Here is a 21,413-nt window from a genome sequence, read left to right as displayed (position 1 = left end):
TATATGAATATGGGCCGTTCCAGCCCCATGCTGGAATCTATGCCTCCTGCCCATCTCTCAACTGAAGGCACCTGTACATCCTTCCAGGTCTTTGCAATGTCTCTTTTGGCAAGCACCAGGCCCAACCACAATAGCGTGTTTTGGTATCTTGTGCCCTCTAGCCCATGAAAGATGTGTTGTAGGATCGGTCTGGGGTCCCTTGGAATACCCCTGCCAAAAACTTCCACCAGTCTTCCCAAAACTCCCTCCCAGAAACCAAAGCGGACAGGGCAGTACCAAAACGTATGCGTCTGAGTCCCTGGCAAATCGCCACAGCTCAAACCGGCGCTGCTGGTCAAATAGCCCGTGCAATGGAGTCGTGCTGTGGTGTAGTAAGTGCGGTGGAGCCGTTGTAACTGAATGTGTCTGATCTGGGAAGCTATGTCCTTGGGTGCCTCCATCCAGTCGTCCTCATCCAGGGCTCCCAAGTCTGCCTCCCAGGCCCTACGCACCTTCTCCATAGGATCTGGTATATTATTTATATGTCAGTGACCGCTTATGTTCTGTACTGTTTGTCAACAGTAGCTTGTCCTCCAGGGGTGAAAACTCCACTAGCTCAGAGATTGTCTGCAGCATGGGTGTCAATGCGTGGCCAAGTTATAGGTATCTAAAGAACTGTGTGTGGTGAAGTGCAAATTCCGTTGTGGTGTTTCTAGAGTCAGTCTGTTTTTCCATCCTGTAGCCTTTTTTTGCCTACTCCCACGTTGCCAGCACAACCTTGGTCGCTGGTGGCAGTTATGCCATGGAAGCTCCCCATAAAGCATGTGCGAGATCCCTTGCGGTCCTACAGTCGTTCCCTCGAGAGCGAATGCCGGGTCAGTGAACCCCTTGAACCACCAATCGCTGATAACAAGGTGTGCCCCCAGTAGTATCATCTAATATCTGGTGTGGCCATACCTCCCTCAATCACTGGGTAGATTATTTTTAACCAAGTGGATGTTTAAATATATATATTTTTTTTAAACAAGTTTTATTGGGTTTTCAGTTTACATAACAGCACTACAATAACGTTTAATACGACACCTGCTGGGCCCAGGCCGGATGCCCCATTATTCTCGGACCACATGACATGATTGAGACTACTTGCTTTCCCTCCTCTTTTCCTACCGATTCTGGGGCTCAGAAAATATTAGTTTGTATTGGAGAGCGGCAGCACTTTTCCCTATATGCCTTGTTGGGATCTCCAGGCCGCCCCATATTTTCTCCCAGTTTTTGGGGCAACTTTTATGGCTAGCATGCACAAGTCCATGTCCTCCGCCCACTCTTTGGCTGTTGTAGATCTCCACCCCCAAAAAAATCTTGTACTAGTGTTTAATTGTGCGATTGCCAGGGCTAGTGACAACCACAGTTTCAGGTATTTGGGCGTTGCCCCCCCCACATGTCAGGCACAAGCCATTTAGCTATTCGGGGTGTCTGGAGTCCCATCATCTGAGCCATTACTTCCTGTGTCGCCCTCAGTAGATCTGGATTTGGGTCAGTGCCAGGGGATGGGGGAGAAGCAGTGTTGATGGCCACAGTCTCTTAAGTATCGTTGCTTGGGACTTTATATCGGTGTGATTGTGAATAATATAACATGTGCAGGTCCCAGAACTGCACCATACAGAAACCCATCCTTTTGGCAATTTCCTGTGGATTTCGCAACACCACCTCCTATTCCTACTCTTCAAGTTCACCTAGCTCACGGTCCCTCTTTGGTTTTGGTGTTTGCAGTACGTCTGGAGAGTTGTTAATTTTCTTTGGCTATTAAAGACCCCGCTTGTTTGGTTAAGGGGTCTAGCAGCAGTCTGTCCTCCAGGGGGCGGACTCTACCAGCCGTGTGCCCTGAGAGGTGGGAGTCCGGGGCATCCCTGAGCTGGAGGTGTCTGTCCTGTTCTGTGGCTGCTAGTTCAGAGCTGATGTTAAGGGTTTCATAGGAGAGCATGTCCACGCCGCCCATAGCTCGCCTAGCTTGGAGATTCCTCTTGTGTCCCACTTTGCAAAGCTCTTCAAGCAGCCCACCTCCTCAAGCATGATGCTGTCCCGCAGGGGAGTCTGATCCGGGAGTATCTTTCCAGCCCCGGAAAGCCATTGCTTTCCTCCATATGGAGGACACTGAGTTCGGGTTATCTTTGAGTGCAAAGCTACGAATCAGAAAGCGAGCACCAGTGTTTAGAGCGCGAGTGATCGGAAATCAACTCGTAATGATCTTTTCAAATTGAATTTTTACCATGTGAATTTTTACAGTTCTGGTAGAGTCTTTGAGTGTGAAATGCGTTTTGTGTAATTACATGAACTTTCACTTAAATATGCAAAATTACAGGAAAATTATGCTTTAGCAAATTACATGAGTCTTTTTTCACACCCTGGGTACAATCTGACTCCCCCAATCTCACTCGCATCATAACACCTTTGTGGGCCACATTAGACCTTGACAACCTGATCGGAAAATAATGCTGAAACACACTATTTGCTGTCTCAATGCTTCTGCCCTGTAACCAACTCCTACAAGCTCTGACAGGGCTCAAAGCTACCCATCCAAAGCTACGCCTTCACTGCTTGACCAACTCATTGTCTGGAAATTATTGCTTATTTTACAACAGCTTGGCTGCTACTAGCTTCTTAAAGGATACTTATGCCACTGTTACCATGCCAATCCTAATAAAAGTATCTTTCCTGGTCCATCCATGTCCCCAGTACCACTCCCTATAGATCACAATTCCTACACTCATGCCCACTATAATAATTGGAGATAGCCCCTTCTATATTATGAGCTTAATGAACTCCACCACGTCCTCGGTGGTCTGTGCCAAGCCTTCCTCTCAATCAGATGGCACGGACGTGGAGGCGCAAACTCTTCCCAAGCCTTCCTGTACTCCTTCCTTGGTTAAACTCCTGGTGCCCCCAGTACCCGCTCCAGCACCCTCTTCTGATTGTTGTTCACAATTCCTGCAAAACACAAGATTGTTCTCTGGTTTCTCCTGATGCTGCTGTCCCATGGACCCTGTACAAGAAAACTTCTTTCTCTGTTCCGAGAACCTGTCTTGCTCTGAAAACCATCTTTAGCCTAATGAAACCCAATGCAAATACCCCAGGCAACTTCTCATCTTGCTTATCCTTACTCTCTTGCCTCTTCACCAAGGTGACTACTGCTGGGTTGTCCGTACTGAAGTTGGCACCATTTATGGCCAACTAATTGCCTCAGGGCACCGGTGCCACCCACAAAGGAAACCAGCTCCTGGGATACAACACTGGATTGCTTCCCCTTTCATGAACTGGGCCACTATACACATCTATTATACGAGTACAGTCCAAAAACCTATGCCCCTAGTTTCATCCGAGAACATCTGCACCAGCCACGGTCTCCCATCACCCGCGCTGACACTGTGTGTGAAGCAACAGAAAAACGGAAACAGGAACCTCGTGGGAGGAAACAAAATCTGAAAAAACAACTAAAGAAATGCAAAAAGAAATCGAACATTAAAGTAATCCTTTTAATCGAAAGATAATGTAATGAAAAATCCAAAGTAGCATTAACATTTGTGTAGTTTAAGGGTAAAGAAGGTTTTTTGGGTCAGGGATGGGTGATGTTTTGTGCTGATCAGGGGCTTCTACGGGTCTGGAAAGAACAGAGATCAGGGGTTTTAAGAGTTCTGGAATGAGTAGATTTTAGGGGCGGTGGAAATTTGTAGTGTTCATAATAGGTAGGGTTTAAGGATGATGAATGGTTATATAGAGTTAGGTAGCGGTGGGGTTTATGGCCAGATAGTTCTATGGCCAGATAGTTCTATGGCGTTATGGAATGTGTGGATTTTAGATGTAGAAAGGGGTGTTTGGGTTAAGGGATGGGTGCAGTTTGTGGCAGAAATGTTATGTTTGGCCATAACTGAGTGTAGTTCAAGAATTCCACTTTAAAAAATAAAATAATGGGGAAAGCATGTGTGCTTTCGGTATGCCCAATTGTAGCTGTATTTGGACAGCTCTCCACAAAACCAGGTACTCATTTTTCAGAGCCTTGTTGTTGCTTCAAACTTAGCAGCCAAAATCTTGAAGTGAGCCATTGATTTTATCATATTTAAATTTGAAATTGGTAGATTTTTTTTCGAACTTAAATTTATTTATTTTTCGTAAGTGGCCTTTTCTGCTTGCTGCAGAGACTTTTAAGTATGTCTTCAGTTTTGCATCCAATAAATAAACTGTGTTTTGGTGTGAAACCTAGTCTATACATTTAATGTATAGCAGTTTCCTTTAACACATCTCTTATTTGTAGGGCAGGGCACATGCAGCTGGCCTCGGTTAGTTCAAATGAGGAGTGGCTAGGTTTTTTTTCCATTTTGAAAAATGCTGATGTAGATCTTAGGGAAAATACCTGTGCCAGGTGCTAGCCTATGTCAATGAGACTGAGCCCCCTGGAGCGGTGCTGATAGGAAGGTCAGTGGTGGGTGCTGCTAAGGAACTTTGCAGCTTTTGCTTCTGCCGGGCTGCCCCCTCCCCTGCCTTCCCCATAGCGCTATAATTGAGATGCCTGTGTTGAGAGACTGAAGCAACCAGTTCCCCAGTGGCTGCATATAAGCGTGTTCTTTGCAGTTGTATATCAAAAAGCCTTTCACCACCTTGGAAGTAATTTGACTTGGGATACGAGCAGTGCTTAATTTGTAAATAAAAAGGTGCCGGTGCCCAAAGCCCTCCTCTTAAACACCTGGCTGCTGCAATTAAATGTGCGAACACAGAATACTAAGGCAGTGAAATCCTCAAGCCATCTCGGGCCTCTTCAATCCATTTACAGCCACTCCCTGTTCCTTCAGCTCACTCCTGCAGCTTTCTGCTTTCTCCCTATGTGACCCTTTTTCGTTTTTTTTCTTTCTACGTATTTTCCATATGTGTGTTTTGCTCGCAGTAAATGCTTGAGGCAGAAAAATAAGTGGCGGCGCTCCGCACTGGAAACCTAAGGCACAAATTAAGCACTGGATACGAGAAACCGATTGCTAAATCCACCCTTTCCTTGAGTCCACCTGTGTAGCAAATTCTCCACCCATATTTCGCTCTGTGTGCAATCGTTTTTAAAGGGCTTATCAAATTTCGCCAAAAAATATTGTCTTCCCCTGCTTCAGAAATCAAATAGGCTGTGCCAGGCATTAATCAAACTATAAAATAATTGTTGGCTCCTGTTTTCTTCTGCTTTCTCTGACCTAATAAAGTACTGCCTTGGGATCCATTTTGTGCTCCACTGGGTCAGAACCTTTTCCTTGATTGAACTTGCTCACCTGCATTGGTAGCCTGGTATTTGAAGATGGGCTGCGTCGAGGTTTTAGTGAACAGACGTCCATGTACCCAGCGGCCAATCTTCAGATATTCAGCTCTGGTTAAAAACTCTATTAGTCTGCCAAACAATAAAAGCTAGCATTTTCAAAAGCGGACTAAGAATAATTAATTTACATTCAGTATTTATTTACAACAAATTATATTTACCAGATTGAAATAATTGTTGCCTGCTGATCATATACTAACGTTTAGTTTAGTTTAGTGCTTTAGATCTGGACTTTAGTTCATGGCAGAGTTATTTTTTTTTAAATTACATTCATATATACTTATTCTGCAATTTTACTGCTCCAAATAAAACCAATTAAAACCTGTAGCTGAATACTGTGGCAGACAATTTGACAAAGAGCAGTGATTGGGGCAGTGTGGTTTGAAGGCTTTTGTAATGTTAAGTGTTGGAGATGCAATGGGGGGGTTGTTATGGGAGAGACATGCTACGGTATTGTCTATTCTTACAACTCCTACCTTACTAACAGTCCTGCACTACATCCACAGTATGAAGTCCAAACATTTAGGTAACAGGGTGTTATAATAACCAGAACCAATCAACCTAGATATTTAGACCTGAGCTAATTGCTGATTCGCTGTCCTTATTGAAATGTAATTCTGTTATTTCTCCCCTTCAGAAAATGTGAGCACCCAGCTGGTGAGCCAAGATGTGGAGCTGCAGGAGGGCCACAAACTCATCTTGGCTGATTTGTTGGAAGTCCGAACCCGCTCCCAGGAAGTCTACAACAAAATCGGTAACACTAGCTGACACATGTATTGAACCTTCAACTTTATCTCGTCATTTGTGTATACTTTGCAGAGCCTCCTATGTTCTAGAGTGACATCTTTGCTGCCTCCTTAATATGCAGAATACTGTTTTATATAGTTCATCATTTTGAGACAGACTTCATTTTTACCACATCCTCACTGATGTATTCTTCTATACATGGTACTCACCACAATTGATCATCTCTTTTTTTTAATTTCTAAGTCTCCGCAAACTTAAGGTGCCTGTGTGCTCCGTGTACCAATTTCCTACATTTGCAGGTGGCCTCCCAAATCTGTCGCCAATTCCTTGAACAGTTCCATCCCTCATGTTACGCGTATGTTCAGTAGGGACTGTGGTCTGGTGGGGTTAACTGTTGGCTTGCTTTTGAGCACCTTTTGACTTGGTTGGGAATTTCTTTTATCTGCAGGGCTCTGCTTTTTGAGCAAATGGTTCGACTGCTCTGCCCCGCTAAATTCTGAGCTTTTACGATGTAATCTTTCTGGCATTCACCAATTTTATATAGTGAAGGAATTCTTGCGGACATCACATGGGTGAAAATGTCATTTATTGAAGACTGAATGAAGGAGTGGGCTGCTGGAAATTCAGAAACAGTAACTGTTCAAAAATAATATCCTTTTTTCACTCAAAATTTCTAATGTTTTCAGCATTGCAGAAGGCCGTTTTATTAAAATCCCAAACATTGTAACAGTAAAGTACTGGAATCGGAGAGATTGCTATGATATCACTCGGACGTAACTTGTCCATATGTTGGCAAGAAGTACTTGGTTAATGTGATGATGACATTTGTGAAAGCAGTGGTTTGCATTCCTTGTCTTGTCCCTTGTAGAGGTCTGGCCACCTGTGTCATCTGGAGAACAAGTGATAACTGTTAAGGGGCACGCCCATACGTTTGTAATATATTGTCTAATTTAATGTAGCTTAATTCCACCAATGGATCCATTTCTTAGTGCTTTGAATTTTGTTAGATTTGGGTAATTGAGGAGCAGTGATTAGGAATTCCCAAGAAATCCGAAAGTGTAAATCTGGGAAGGTGGGATTGGAACTGGGTGTTCTGTGTAGACCACTTATATCCTGCGTGTAAGACCGTCTCTCTCCTTTCGTGAAAAATATGGACAACAGCAGCACACTTTAAACAAAGACTTCTGAGTTAATCAAATATTCTGTTGTATATAAATGACTGCATACATAACGCCACCTTATCGCTCATGCAGAGTCCAACCTGGCCACCTTCTTGGCCCACCAGAGTCAGACTGCCCAGTACTACGACGTGCTGATGGGGAAGCTTCAGAGGATGAACGAGACGCTCGGGATGGTGCTGTATGCCATGGACCACATGCAGAGCAGTGTGGAGCTCCGGCTTGGCCACATCCAAGGCTTCATTGGCTGGGCAGGTAACGCAGGCTTCGTGTCATTGGATGTGGGAGGTTCTCCGTGTACATACCAACCTTTCTTCTTGTAGACCTGCCTCAGAGGGAGCCGTGCCAGTGGGAACATCCGTTACCATATAGTACCTATGCCACTCTTGCACCATGATTGCAGAGGTGTGTGCGTGGGGGGGGGGGGGGGGAATTGTGTAAGGATGCCATCCAGATCTGTTACTGCAAAACTCAATGTGGCACATCGTGGACCTTTACTTAACACCTAGTAATGTAGCTTTTCAACAGGTGATGTTGTACCTAGCAACAGAACAATAGTAAAAAGGTCAGTGTTCGGCTGGTAATAGATGTCTGTGTGCATGCCGGATGAGAGACAGAAGGCAGGCTAGGCAAACATTTACAGTAGACCTGCATCTCTTACCAGGCAGATACAGCAGAGCACCAGTAGATTGGCAGGAATTATTTGTAGCCGGTAAGACTTTATACTGCTTGGAAAGCTGGAAGTGAGGAGACCGAGCTCCGCTCTGGGTTTACAGGCTGAGGAGATGGAAACAAAGGTATTGTGATGTCGCAGGAGGATTTTTGTGGGAGCCGAGAAGGCTCTGGTCCGATTAGCTGAGGTTGCATCAAGGCATGTACCTGTGGAGGTGTGGTCTTCACATATGAAAGCAGTGGTTTGTTAGAGAAGCCCAGACCTGGGGACATGGTAACATGCCTGCAAGGCGGCATCTTAGAAATGGAGTAGACTTTGAACCAGGTGTTAACAACTTCCATTTAGCTTTTAAAACATTTTTAAACCGTTTTTTTGGCATTCCAGACAATCACAGCCTTAGCAACATAAAAATATTAACCACTATGAGGAGGGCCTCAGAAATGCACCCAATTCCAAGTTAAACTCGTTAGCAACCCACTTATGTTGAAACATTGTACAATGTGAAAATACTGTAAATGAGGATTGAATATTGCTCTGGAAACAACTCTTAAATTCAACTTAATCTCATCACAAAACATATGCCATTAATGACCTAATTTTAAGTAAGGATTGTACAATGTCCATTTTACCTCGCTAATAGAGCCCTCGTATGCACATGTGACTGTTTTTCTTGGTTGTATTGCATTATGGGAACCAGAGGCAGAGACTCGACCTAGCCAATGCCAGTTGCAGCCAGGATCTGGCCAAGGGCAGTTGGAGCTCCGAAGGGATCGACGATATCCATAATTATATGCCATAGGCATTCAAAATGGATCCTCCCGGCTTCTATACTCCTGCTCACTCTCAAACACTTATGCTACATGTACTATACACACTGTCAGACACCTACACACGAGTCACACTATTGTGTTTTTTTTTTTTTAGAACATAATATGCTGCCACCACTGGGCAAGAACAGCAGCGAACGCACGCTTGGTGCGACTCTCTAGGTCACAGGACAGAGCCAGTACCTGGGCATCTGGGCTTAAGCTAGCGTGATGCCAGGGCCAAAATAAATGTAGGGATACATGTGGGCCTGCGTTCGGGCGCTCGTAGCAGGAGAAGAGATCTGTGGATCATGCAGGGGACATTACTGTCCCAGAACAGCCCTCAGCATCATCTTTGGACTCGGAAAGAATGATCAGGTATCAGTGTTTAGATCCCAGCATGCTTCACTAACCGTAGAATACTAGATACAATTCTAAGTTATCTGTCGTCTTTGGAAAACAAAACAAAAGCTCCTAACTACTTATCCAGCCTCTTCCAGTTCTGCGAACCAACTGATCCTCTTTGCTCCATCACCAACTACGAATTGGTAAGTCTGAAACAGCAGAGATTCTCATTTCAATTCACAGCGATGAAAGTAGCTTAAGCAAAAGTGTGGAATAACTCTGATTGATAACTTCTCCAGCTTTATGTGAAACCTAAAGCACATCCTGCTCAACCAGTAAACGCAATCTTTATTTCTACCTCAGACCAAGTTCCCTTGACTGCCAACTCTCCTTGAACCACTTTTCTCTTCATCCTGGTCTTTCTCCCAATACAGGAGGCCACAGAGCTAATAGTGGCTACTAGTTATCAACTGTGGGGCTTGAAGTAGCTTCCTGCTGATGTCCTATGGTCCTTCCTACTGATGTCCTATGGTCTTTCCTACTATGACTGCAAACAGTGACTCCGTGAGCACTTTCAGCGGTAACCATGGTGAGCATCACGAGATTCTCAGGGAGCTAGCGTGGAGGTGCTCGAGCTCAGCAGTCAACAAGCGCAAATCCAAACGATTCCCAACCCGGTGCTTGGTCTTTGTAAAGCGAAAAGTACTTTTAAAGCACACTAGAACTTAAACTGCATGCAGTGATATGTGCACAATGAAATGTAGTGTCCTGTTGCTATTGACCTCAGTTCCCCCATTATGGTCCAAGGGGTTCCCATTCCAGGACAGGCTCTTAGCATGATTAGGCTTCGGTACAGATTATCCCCGTACTCCTTAAGTAAGCCAACAGTTCCCACCGACAAGAGTTGCCCAGTCTGTGATGGGCTGATGCCTCTCCAGCAGCCACGCAACTCTTGGAGTATTGTGTGCTCATCTGCTTCTGAGCTGACAGTAAGCCTACAGTACCCTGCTATTTCAGTAGTAGCGCCTGTGATGTAGCCGCAGTTAGTGACGACTGTGCAGAGGTGACGTGGATCCTTGTCTCTGGCCTGGTGCATGCTAACTTAAGCCCCCGTAGGCTGTTTTGCTTCTGCAGCAGTGTGGCCTACCACGGCCAGATTTGAGAAGATGTAGAGGCCTTGCAGTGACCTCTCTGGTCCACTGTTGCTGCGGTTTTAGGCACGCAGTAGCCTCTGATACCCAGCAGCTCTGGGTCACACTCCGGCACAGGCTGCAGCCACACTACGGATTCATGATTTGGACACAGCAGCTTCGTGCGTGCCACAGTTTTTGCAGCTCTGGCGCAGCAGCACAGATCACGCTGCACATGTTGCACCTATTCGATCTTCTCAGCTGCTTGGGTCACACCACACTTCAGGCACAGTATCTCAGGCTACACTCCAATCTTACCAAATCCCGCCAATGCCCAGGAGAGCCTAGGGCCCTCTGACACAAGAGCCTGAAGATCACTCTTCCCAGCCATTCCATCCTTTGCAGAGCCACCACGCTGGGGGCAGGCTGCACTTTTCTCCTTGTGGACGTCTCCTGCAAGGATGACACGCTCTGTTCTTTCCTCAGCAGGCAGCCTGGCTTCTAGGTGCTGGAGGACAGGTAATCTGCTCTTACAGCAAGTGGTGGACTCATGTGCTGTGCCGTCGCCTCTGGGAAGCTGGCTATGAAGCAGACACCAGCTGTGGTTGCAGAGCAGTCACCTGAGCGCTCTTACCCTTCCACCACCACAGGGAGCGTGTAACTTGAATGACATGTTGATCAGTGTCTCCCACTTCTATATAGTCAAAGCCATGACTGGTAGATAGTGGGTCCGGCTTTATATGGTCAAAGCAGACACGAGATGTGGATCCAGTGCCTGCAGTTTTAGTGCTGGTTGTGGGCTGCTCTCCAAGCACAGCCTTTGTGTGGAGTAATGCTCCTCCCAGCATGGTGGTCACCAGCCTTGCGCACTCACAAGAGGCGCATAAAGGTGTGAGCTTTCTGCACATAGGTGTCATTAGCAAAACTGAAGGGTGAGTGGGGGGAAGACAAACGGCTGGCTTCAACAAAGGCGTCCCCTTCGCTTGTAGCAAGAGACTGCAGCCCCGCCCTGCGCCCCGCCTTCCACGGGTTTGCAGCAATACAGGAAAACTGACCAGCAGCTCTTCCCAGCAAAAGGCCTATTCAGATTTCCTAAAGGAGCCTCGTCTCCTCTCTCCCCACTTAAGTGTCTCCCTCTCCTCCCTCCAGCTTCAGGAATGTCAGTAATACACTTCCACTGTCTGGGGAAACGCCCTCACCTCCATCGTCTCCATAATGCTAGGCTTGGGGTATCCACAGCGTATACTATGAGCCTCCATTAAATGGACCATGAATGCTGCATGCGTTACACGCCCATAATGCACTTGGGATGTTGGCGCTGTGATCAGGGTTGGCGCTTACAAGCAGATATTTACACGCGTGGGCCAGTGGGCCCCCACTGCAGTGATACAGGCCCGGCCACAGCTATAGATGAACAAAGCCTGCTATGCTGCTACCACTGCTCCATGTACTGAGCCCCTGACACTGAAATGAGTCCACTGACCATATAGTAAGGCGCGTTTTGGTGAACTGGAGATCGCAGGACGTGCCCAGGACCTGGCTTGTATCTATGGACAAGCCCGGTCTCTGTGCGCACACTAGACTATCGTGCGGCTAATGTCAAACTCAAAAACCAGAATACAAGATGCATGCCAATGGGCCCTCTGGCAGGAGAGCACGACTGCATGCCATGCAGGGGGCATCTCTGTCCCAACGCCTCCAGTCACCATATGGAATATCCGTTTCCCCTTTCCTGCATTTGAATCACCTTTCCGTTAATTTACGTGTACATATCATTTATGTATACAGCTTAAAGGGCATGATGTTTGCAGTTTCATTTACGTGCATTCACAGTAAGATTTATTATATGTTGATGGTGCATCATTAGTTAGTGATAACACACTATGATATTTAATACGACCTGCAGTAGTCTTAGACAAACGTGCAGGATAGTTCGGACCTTGCATTACAGACCACCAAGCCCCTTTTAGCTCGTGGCATCGAGAACAGTAAATAGATCCGAGCAAGTCTCGCTGCGGGAGTGAAGCTTCTGGGGTTTGAAAGGAGCATCGATTGTTAAACTGCATCGACTTCGTAAAAAAGTCCGCATGAAGGTCGCACCCTCTCGCTTTCCGGCCTCCCTGGCCGAGTAGCTGTCTACTTCCGGAGGAATCTGCATCACAACAAAGGCTGTCCTCGCTTCCCAGGCGTGCTGCAGACTGAAGGAGCATTGGAAGTATGAAGTGTGCGCCCGGCCATTTAGGAAACTCGTATCCACGTCATTTCACTCCCAATTTATATAATAGAGAGGGACCAGGAAAGAAGATATTGCATCATAGTTTGTCATCTAAATATTGACATCCATCATTGCCATTTGTTTTTATAATTTATGTGCTGCATTTACACACTTCATAATTTTTATATCTCCAAATACACGTTTTCATATACTCTGCACTCGAATAAGGTTCTTAATAGATCAGTATAGCATGTTAAGTTATAAAGTGGATTTCTTCGGTGTGCATCTTAGGGGACACGTGTCCCTGTAACCCATATCCGAATGAACACATTACAGTCAGGAGTGACCCGTTACCTGATATTCGTTGTTTCTAGGATGGTTTGTGGGAGCTGAGCGGGTATTGGCAGGTAAGCTAGTTAAACCTGTGCTTTCCAGAGGTCATCGAAAGTGTAACTGGACCTTATTTACGGGCAGACTTGTAAAAACCTATCAGATCGGCCCCTAGTTTCTCTTCCTCTCACACGCGTTTATCCCAAATCTTCCCATTATGTCCTCCTTACTTATTTATTTTTCTCAAACTACATGATAAACTACAATTTTTGCATTATGAAGTTTCTGGAAATGGTTACAGATTGGATTTGACTCAAAACAAAGTCCTTGGACTTGTGGTAGTTACTGCTAACACTTTTTTTAAATTACATCTAACATTTTTACACAATTACCTGTTTTTTTTTTTTGTTTTTTTTTTGTGTTTTTATTTGGGTGAAATTGTCAAAAAAGCTTACAAAAAAAGTAGGCTGGACACCAATTTGTTAATCCATGAATCCAGCCTTGCACATATATATATTTTTAATATTTCTAGGCATGAATCTCAGTGCGGTCTGCACCTGTGTCCTCCATGCGGCGTACTTCCTGCTCCTGGCTCTGCTCATGACCTTCCTGCAGACGCCCGGCCTGTCCCGCATGGTGCTGCTCTTCCTGGTTGTCGTCAATGCATTGTCTGAGCTCAACCATGGTGTCTCCTTGGGCTTCAGGTCCCTCACAGTCCTCCTGATCGGTACAGTGTTGGGTGAGTCCTTTCCACCTTGGCGCTAATCTGCCGCAGCAAAAAAAGGAAAAAGTATGAGAGGGCAAAAAATGGATGATGTTCTCTTTCCTAACCTTTTGGACGTTTAACTCGATCTCCTTTCTTTGTTTTTACATTTGGTGGCATGGGGGGGGGGAGGAAGCTTATGAATTGGTGTTACTGTACTGTAGTGGTCTGACATTTATAAGCAGAGGTTGACTCTTCCTATAGTTTTGGTGCTTGGGGAAACGTAGACTGTGCAGTGAGTGTTGACTTGGTGTGAGTTAGCTTCTTTCAGCTGTTTTCATTTGATGAGAGTTTATCTGATGGATACCTCTATCTGCAGATTCCTCGCTTTTTCCATTGTCCTGAGATACTAGACTGGATCTTTCAATCCCATGCACTAGTAGAAGGTGTAGTCTGAGTCTGATGTGGCCTTGCGGCGCTTGGGAAGTGATGGTACAAAGCTGCATATACACACCCACGATATGCGCTGACATCAGTTCCTTTCTTTCTGCTCCCTTCAGTGAGGATCCTGAGCTCCGCTCCCAACTTTGTTGGTTGCACCAACGCCAGAAATCCACAGAATACAGCAGTGTGCATAGTCAGATTTTTTACCCTGAGATCAGTCTTTACTGTTCTATGACCGCAGGAAGCAGAAGTCGGTCACGGATGCACATGACATTTGCCTGTTGTGCCTAGGTTCCACTCATAACTCAGTATTGAAACAAATGTTCCATGAGGCACCCTAAGGTGATCAGGAAGCAACCCTACATTGCAGAACACAAGAAACTGCCATGCTGAAAGCAACAATTTTGCTCCAAGGATCTGGGCAGCTCTTGCTCCAGATAGCAGCACTGCCCCCTCGCTAAGTCCTGCTCTCACCTTAAGTCATTGGTGTAAGTCCAAATCCAGGTCATGACATAAGCGCAAGAAGACCATGTTGCATGGGCTTTGATGGTGCTAAGAATCGCAAAGCAGTGGAATAATTGAAAGTGTCTAGGATAATCCTGTGCATAAAGACCTGGTATGCCCTGGCCAAGAAAATGCCATGTGAGGACCTACAGACTCATTCCACCAGAGGTGCTTCAACAGAGTTGGCAAGGGGTGTTCCTCTTCTAGGCCTACCAGGCATTCACAAGCGCGTCTGTGCATGCATTCAGCAAGCACTTTTACCTCAACAATCAAGTCTGAGGAGAAGAAACATTGGTTTCTGCAGGACGTTTTGGTTTGAGTCCACTCCTTAGGCGCTCCACGTTTTTGGAGGTACTATTTGGGTATTTGTTAAAAGGTGAGGAATCTTCAGTTGAAGTATTAAGCTGAAAAACCTGATACTTATCTTCAGTAACATTGTTTGTGTTGGATACTTTTTACTTTTGACGTCAGAATCTGTATCTGTTACCCCTCAGTCTTCTCTCCCTCCCCCACACACCCTAAATGGTGTTACAGATTCTTCACCATGACACCTTATAGCCCCCACAAGTTTCTTTTCGCAGCACAGGATACACATAATTATTTATATATGGCACATGGGCTACCACAAGAAAAGTATTTTAGTTGCAGTTTTTTAAATAGTGCTTGAGTTTTGTAGACCTTTACAAGTTTGGCATCTCTGATTGGTTCCTCAGAGAAATTTTTTTCCCTTGACCAGTAAGGTTTATGTATTTTCCATCATCGGTCCACCATGACTCCATCTTTAGGATATTTTTAGGCAGTTTTGTAAAGCAAACCAAAGTTACTGTAGATTGGAGAAAAAAAAAAAGTAACTTGTGTGGAGAGTGTGAAGTAACTATTAATCGAAACACTATTGTAATGTATATGGCAGACTGGGGATGGATTAACTTGTTGATTGTCGAGAGCTGGAATCCTACTGTAATTTGCCTAATAATGATGTGCTTAGAAAATAAAGGTGCATACCTCTGTGTGGGCATGATCTCCTAGGTGTATCCTGCTATGATGCAAGCTTAATGATTTAGAAACAGACTGCACAACAAAGCAATTTGCGAGTCCCAATCCAGAATGTAGGATGGTGTCCCTGCCACCATCTGCGACTTGCAAGCGGGTCGCAAAGGCCCACCTCATTAATATTAATGAGGTGGGTCGCAATTTGCGAAACCCCTCCCCCTTGCGAGTGGCGGCACTCACAGGGATGGTGGCCTGCTGGAGACAGCAGACCACCATGTCTGACTGCTTTTAAATAAAGTTTTTGTAATGAAGCCCGTTTCCCTTAAAGAAAAACGAGATGCATTACAAAACTAAAAAATGAAACGTTTTCGTTTCATTTTTTCAGAGCAGGCAGTGCTCCATAGGACCACTGCCTGCTCTGAAAAAATGTTTTTCATGCCATTCACAAAGGGGAAGGGGTCTCTTGCGAATGGGTTACCTCCAGTGTGACACTGGTGGTAACTGCGATTGCTTTGCGACCGAGTTCGCGGTCACAATGCAATGCAGCATCGCGCTGCGACTCGCAAACAAGAAGGGGAACACCCCTTCCTAATTGCGACTCGCAGTCCCGTTTTGCGAGTCGGTAACCAGGTTACTGACTCGCAAAACGGGGATTGGGCATCGCGATGTGCTTTTTGCACATCGCAAACAGCGAAATTCGCTGTTTGCGACGTGCAAAAAGGTTGGTACATCTGGCCCTAAGACTTGTTCACTGTTGATGTTTTTATCGGCTTATTTCTGCTGTGGGAATACCCTTTGGTTAGGACTTCTGCTTGTGCGGTTTGAACCCTATGTGAGTAAAGAACGTGGGTGCTTGCATGCTGCATCATATGACAGGCATGAAAAGTTGAGTCTTTCTCCCTGATCTGCATTGTACTGCTTTAGATTTTCTGGATTTAGTACAAGGTATAGTTGGCAGTTCAGTGTTGCATGGTCTTGGTTATGTATGGACATACTCGGAACACTGCTGAGTTTCCATTAAACGTGAATGGTTGGAATCTTTGGAGGTTGATCTTAGAATTTGTGAATCCTTGCTTCTAGCTACCTCCGTGTTTCTATACGTATTGTATGACTGAGGATTTCCAATAATCCTTTCCTAACCTTTGTAGTAAGGTTCTCTTTCTAGGTTTTGCTGGTTAGATTGCCAGGACGTCTTTCCACTGCCCCTGCAGTGAATTCAAAGCTCTAGAAAATGATGACATAACTGGCAAAGCGTTGAGAGACAGAACCTCAGAGTGCCTTTGGGGGGGGGGGAGTCAAATCTGTCAGCTGTTTTGCTTTTCTTAATGTCATTATCTTGAGGGTGAAGGATGAGAAGTGACCACAGGCCTGCTCTGAATTTGCGAACAGGGTCTGAGGAATTTGTGAGCTGCACCTGGGTGATGGATGCTGAGAGTAGCCTGGTGCCCTGTTTGGAATTGCACCCTTTTGGGCACAAAATGGTGTGGGCTTACATGGTGCTGGGATACCAGACACATATTACAGGCCTTATCCTCTCTGTCTGTCTTTCAACAAGTCTGCTGCCCTGTAAAGCATAAGGGCATTATTGCAGCTGGCACATGTCCCAGGATTCTTTTGTTCCCAAAAAGGTGCAGAACAGGAAGAGAGGGACAGGAAACTGGTGCCAGGAATGCTATTGTAGGCCGGGCAGTTGTACACTTTTCTGAGCCTCCATCTTTTTTCTGACTGTGAAGGAGACCTGTGACAGCTGACAGCAGGCATAGTGCTGGAGCAGCTGTCACCTGTGCAGGTATCCTTGACTTACATAATGATTCAGGCATGGAAGACTGGGGTTACTTTTCTACAGTTGTTACCTATTCACAATTGTGAACCAGGCACTGGGACATCTGCAACTAACCTTGGTGAAAATTGCCTACACTAATCAAGAGCTTATTTGTATTTCTAAATGTTTTAATGCTTTTAATTAGTGCCATACTCTGCCCGTGCCTCCTAGTTTTTGTACACTCTCCGAGGAGGTGTTTTGTGCTCCCCATCTTGTCCTCTGTTATTGGGGGGATGGGAGGGTCATATTTAGTCTCTCCAACGCAACCAGTCACCAAGTTTTCAGTATTGTTTTATTGTATCTCCCCCTCCCCATCCCCTTCACACAACTACTCAACTCTCCTTGACATGCAACATTGTGAGTGCCGTGGAGTAGCAGGATAGCTGTCGGCTGTACCAGTGCCCTGCCTGATACAGAGGACTGGGGCATGTGTTACATGTCCTGTGCCGAGTTTGCAGTTGCAGACAGGGCACTGGCACAGCCAACAGCTGTCCTGTTACTTCAAGGCACTCACACTTTCGCATGCAAGGAGTACTGGGGCATCACTTATCCGCCGCAGTCTGTCTTGACCGGACTAAAGATTTGGGCCAGGCAGGACCACCTGTCCTGATCCTTCTTAATGTGCAAAACTCTGTGTGCCATGCAAGACAGGTGAAGCTGTTAGATGATCCAGTGTCCTCTCCGCAATAGCAAACTGGGCAAACGGTGTGAATGTTGAGGCCAAAGCTTCTCCAGTGTTTGTACAACATTTGTAATAAGATTGTACACATGTTGTACGAACATTTGAGGAAATATCTACCACTGGAATGCTGAGACATCTTGCAAGCCAAGGGATTAAACTGGCTAAAAAATAAAATGGATCTAATCTATATTGTAGAGGGGTGTGGCTTGGAAGCCAGCAATAACACTCGTGAGCAGGGAGCTCCGCTCTGGCCGGATCAACAATCCTGAGCTGGTTATATTGATGCACGCTTGGGAGGCACCCCTGTGTAGCCTTTTCCCTTAGGGCATCCTGCGAATCGTCTCCGGACTGCAGATGACAGGGAGCGCGAGGGGTGACTGAAGTAGTAGCGCCCGCCCTGAGAAATAGTGGAGGCGGACCATAATGGGTGACACCACCACGGCAACATCGCTAGTCCCAGAGCGGTGGCAATCGGAGGACAGCTGGAGGGTGCCACGGAAACCAACTGCCAAAGAGTGGTATCGGTGGAGCGGCTTGTGGAAAGCAGCGGTGCCTCAAGCGGGTGCAGAGACAAACAGGTGCCCTGGTCCCTTGCATAGAGCGGCTTACATTGATGGAACTGACTTACCTGCATAGGAGGCGTGGGCCGACCCCGCACTTCTAGATGACCTACTGCCAATGGTAATTACCAGATAAGAGGGATCAGAGCTCGGTTGCTGAGATGGCTGGGGAGTTTGCCTGAGTTTAACTTGCCTCCTACAGCAGATGCTTTATTGGGAGCAACGCATGTAGGGCCTGTGCTCCTGTGGGGTGCTGCTCTATCACCAGCCGCTGTGGAATATTTTGATCTCTCGCTGGCTTGGGGGAAGTTGCTGGAAGCCGGGGCCCCGCCCCGTGGTTGTTGAGGGTGATGAAACAATTTAGACACCCATGCGGACACAGAGTTGTGGATTGCAATAATAACTCCTGATAAACCTCCAACTTGCCATCGCAGAGACCAGACCTCCGGGGAGATGACTCCTTGAGGAGGACATCATGGGGAAAGCATGGAAAAAAACTTGCATAGCTACCCAGGACCCAGATGAGACTTTCCCGGTGCATTAATAAGACCTCCATGCCCGTGCACCTAGATAAAGTACTGGCCGCCATAGCAGACACCACACAGGACATCAGTTTGGTATCGGTGGGCCTGGGCCTGTTCTGGAGGCTGCACACATGTTGGATGAGGAATTGCCTGCTGGACTCTGCAAACTGCTGATGACATGTGACAGAGTCACTGGAACCACTTTCCCAGAGGAATTCGGATGCTGCCATTGCAGCATCCGTGAATAGAGGGTGACGGCGCCTAATTTCTCGCTGGGGTGCACTACTGGTTACATGGATTCTGTGAGATCAGACAAGAACTGTTTGTGATTTGAGGCCGGAGCGGAACTCTGAACAGAAATCCTTCTCTGATCCCCTGAGGAAGATTGTCTATTCCAGCAAACTAGGAGTGGGGGTCTTATAATAACGTTTGTCTTCTAGGTTTGGCCAGCCAGCCATTGCTGGACTGCCCTTGGTAGAGGGAATTTAGTGGGAACTGTTTTTACTGGTCCTGGGGATCATTGATATCTGAGAGGGATGTGGAGGGCAGGCTGGGGGGAGAGGGGTATGTCAATGAACATTCAACACGCAAATGCTTATAGCTTGAATGGATGAACCAAGGCCCACATTGTCCCTTATACCCTGGAATATTAGGGGGATGGGGTCGGCTGCTAAGAGATATAATATTCACAGATATGTACGACACCGAGGGGGCACAAATAGGCATGTTGCAAGAAACCCATTTAATTCATGGTGAAATAGAACAACTGCACTGTAGATGGTGCGGTCACATTTATGCAACTTCCTACTTGGCCTACTTATGGGAAGTACTCATATGGATAAGGGCAGGTGTCCCGTTTGAGCACATGCATACAGTGATAGACATGGAGGGACATTGTGTCCTGGTTAAAGGTAGGCTTCTGTAGGAAAGTACCATCTTGCCTGGCATGTTACCCCCATATTTCACTGTATATATGTTGTTTTAGTTGTATGTGTCACTGGGACCCTGCCAGTCAGGGCCCCAGTGCTCATAAGTGTGCCCTGTATGTGTTACCTGTGTTATGACTAACTGTCTCACTGAGGCTCTGCTAATCAGAACCTCAGTGGTTATGCTCTCTCATTTCTGTCCAAATTGTCACTAACAGGCTAGTGACCAATTTTACCAATTTACACTGGCATACTGGAACACCCTTATAATTCCCTAGTATATGGTACTGAGGTACCCAGGGTATTGGGGTTCCAGGAGATCCCTATGGGCTGCAGCATTTATTTTGCCACCCATAGGGAGCTCTGACAATTCTTACACAGGCCTGCCACTGCAGCCTGAGTGAAATAACGTCCACGTTATTTCACAGCCATTTACCACTGCACTTAAGTAACTTATAAGTCACCTATATGTCTAACCTTTACCTGGTAAAGGTTGGGTGCTAAGTTACTTAGTGTGTGGGCACCCTGGCACTAGCCAAGGTGCCCCCACATTGTTCAGGGCAAATTCCCCGGACTTTGTGAGTGCGGGGACACCATTACACGCGTGCACTATACATAGGTCACTACCTATGTATAGCTTCACAATTGTAACTCCGAATATGGCCATGTAACCTGTCTAAGATCATGGAATTGCGCCCCCAATGCCATCCTGGCATTGGTGAGATAATCCCATGATCCCACGGGTCTCTAGCACAGACCCGGGTACTGCCAAACTACCTTTCCCGGGGTTTCACTGCAGCTGCTGCTGCTGCTGCCAACCCCTCAGACAGGTTTCTGCCCTCCTGGGGTTCAGGAAGGCAGAACAAAGGACCTCCTCAGAGAGAGGGTGTTACACCCTCTCCCTTTGGAAAAAGGTGTCGGGGCTGGGGAGGAGTAGCCTCCCCCAGCCTCTGGAAATGCTTTGATGGGCACAGAAGGTGCACATCTCTGCATAAGCCAGTCTACACCGGTTCGGGTATCCCCCAGCCCTGCTCTGGCGCGAAACTGGACAAAGGAAAGGGGAGTGACCACTCCCCTGACCTGCACCTCCCCTGGGAGGTGCCCAGAGCTCCTCCAGTGTGCTCCAGACCTCTGCCATCTTGGAAACAGAGGTGCTGCTGGCACACTGGGCTGCTCTGAGTGGCCAGGGCCAGCAGGTGACGTCAGAGACTCTTTCTGATAGGCTCCTCCAGGTGTTGCTAGCCTATCCTCTCTCCTAAGTAGCCAAACCTCCTTTTCTGGCTATTTCGGGTCTCTGCTTTGGGGAATTCTTTAGATAACGAATGCAAGAGCTCATCAGAGTTCCTCTGCATCTCTCTCTTCACCTTCTGCCAAGGAATCGACTGCTGACCGCGCTGGAAGCCTGCAAAACTGCAACAAAGTAGCAAAGACTACTGCGACCTTGTAACGCTGATCCTGCCGCCTTCTCGACTGTTTTCCTGGTGGTGCATGCTGTGGGGGTAGTCTGCCTC

General features: G+C 46.5%; 1 protein-coding gene across 1 annotated transcript in view; it reads left to right on the top strand.

Moving 5' to 3' along the window:
• LOC138274708 (protein brambleberry-like) overlaps nt 1–21,413 on the top strand; it is a 117,812-nt gene that overhangs the window by 78,447 nt on the left and 17,952 nt on the right. The window contains exons 6-8 of the mRNA XM_069219015.1: nt 5,961–6,077; nt 7,324–7,503; nt 13,280–13,486. Coding sequence (XP_069075116.1) covers nt 5,961–6,077; nt 7,324–7,503; nt 13,280–13,486 — 504 coding nt within the window. The remainder of the gene's footprint in view (nt 1–5,960; nt 6,078–7,323; nt 7,504–13,279; nt 13,487–21,413) is intronic.

Source organism: Pleurodeles waltl, chromosome 2_2 (genome assembly GCF_031143425.1).
Source record: "Pleurodeles waltl isolate 20211129_DDA chromosome 2_2, aPleWal1.hap1.20221129, whole genome shotgun sequence".
In the NCBI taxonomy this organism is placed as follows: domain Eukaryota; kingdom Metazoa; phylum Chordata; class Amphibia; order Caudata; family Salamandridae; genus Pleurodeles; species Pleurodeles waltl.
The sequence above is the reverse complement of the archived record's forward strand: the minus strand, read 5'-3'. Positions and strand labels throughout refer to the sequence as shown.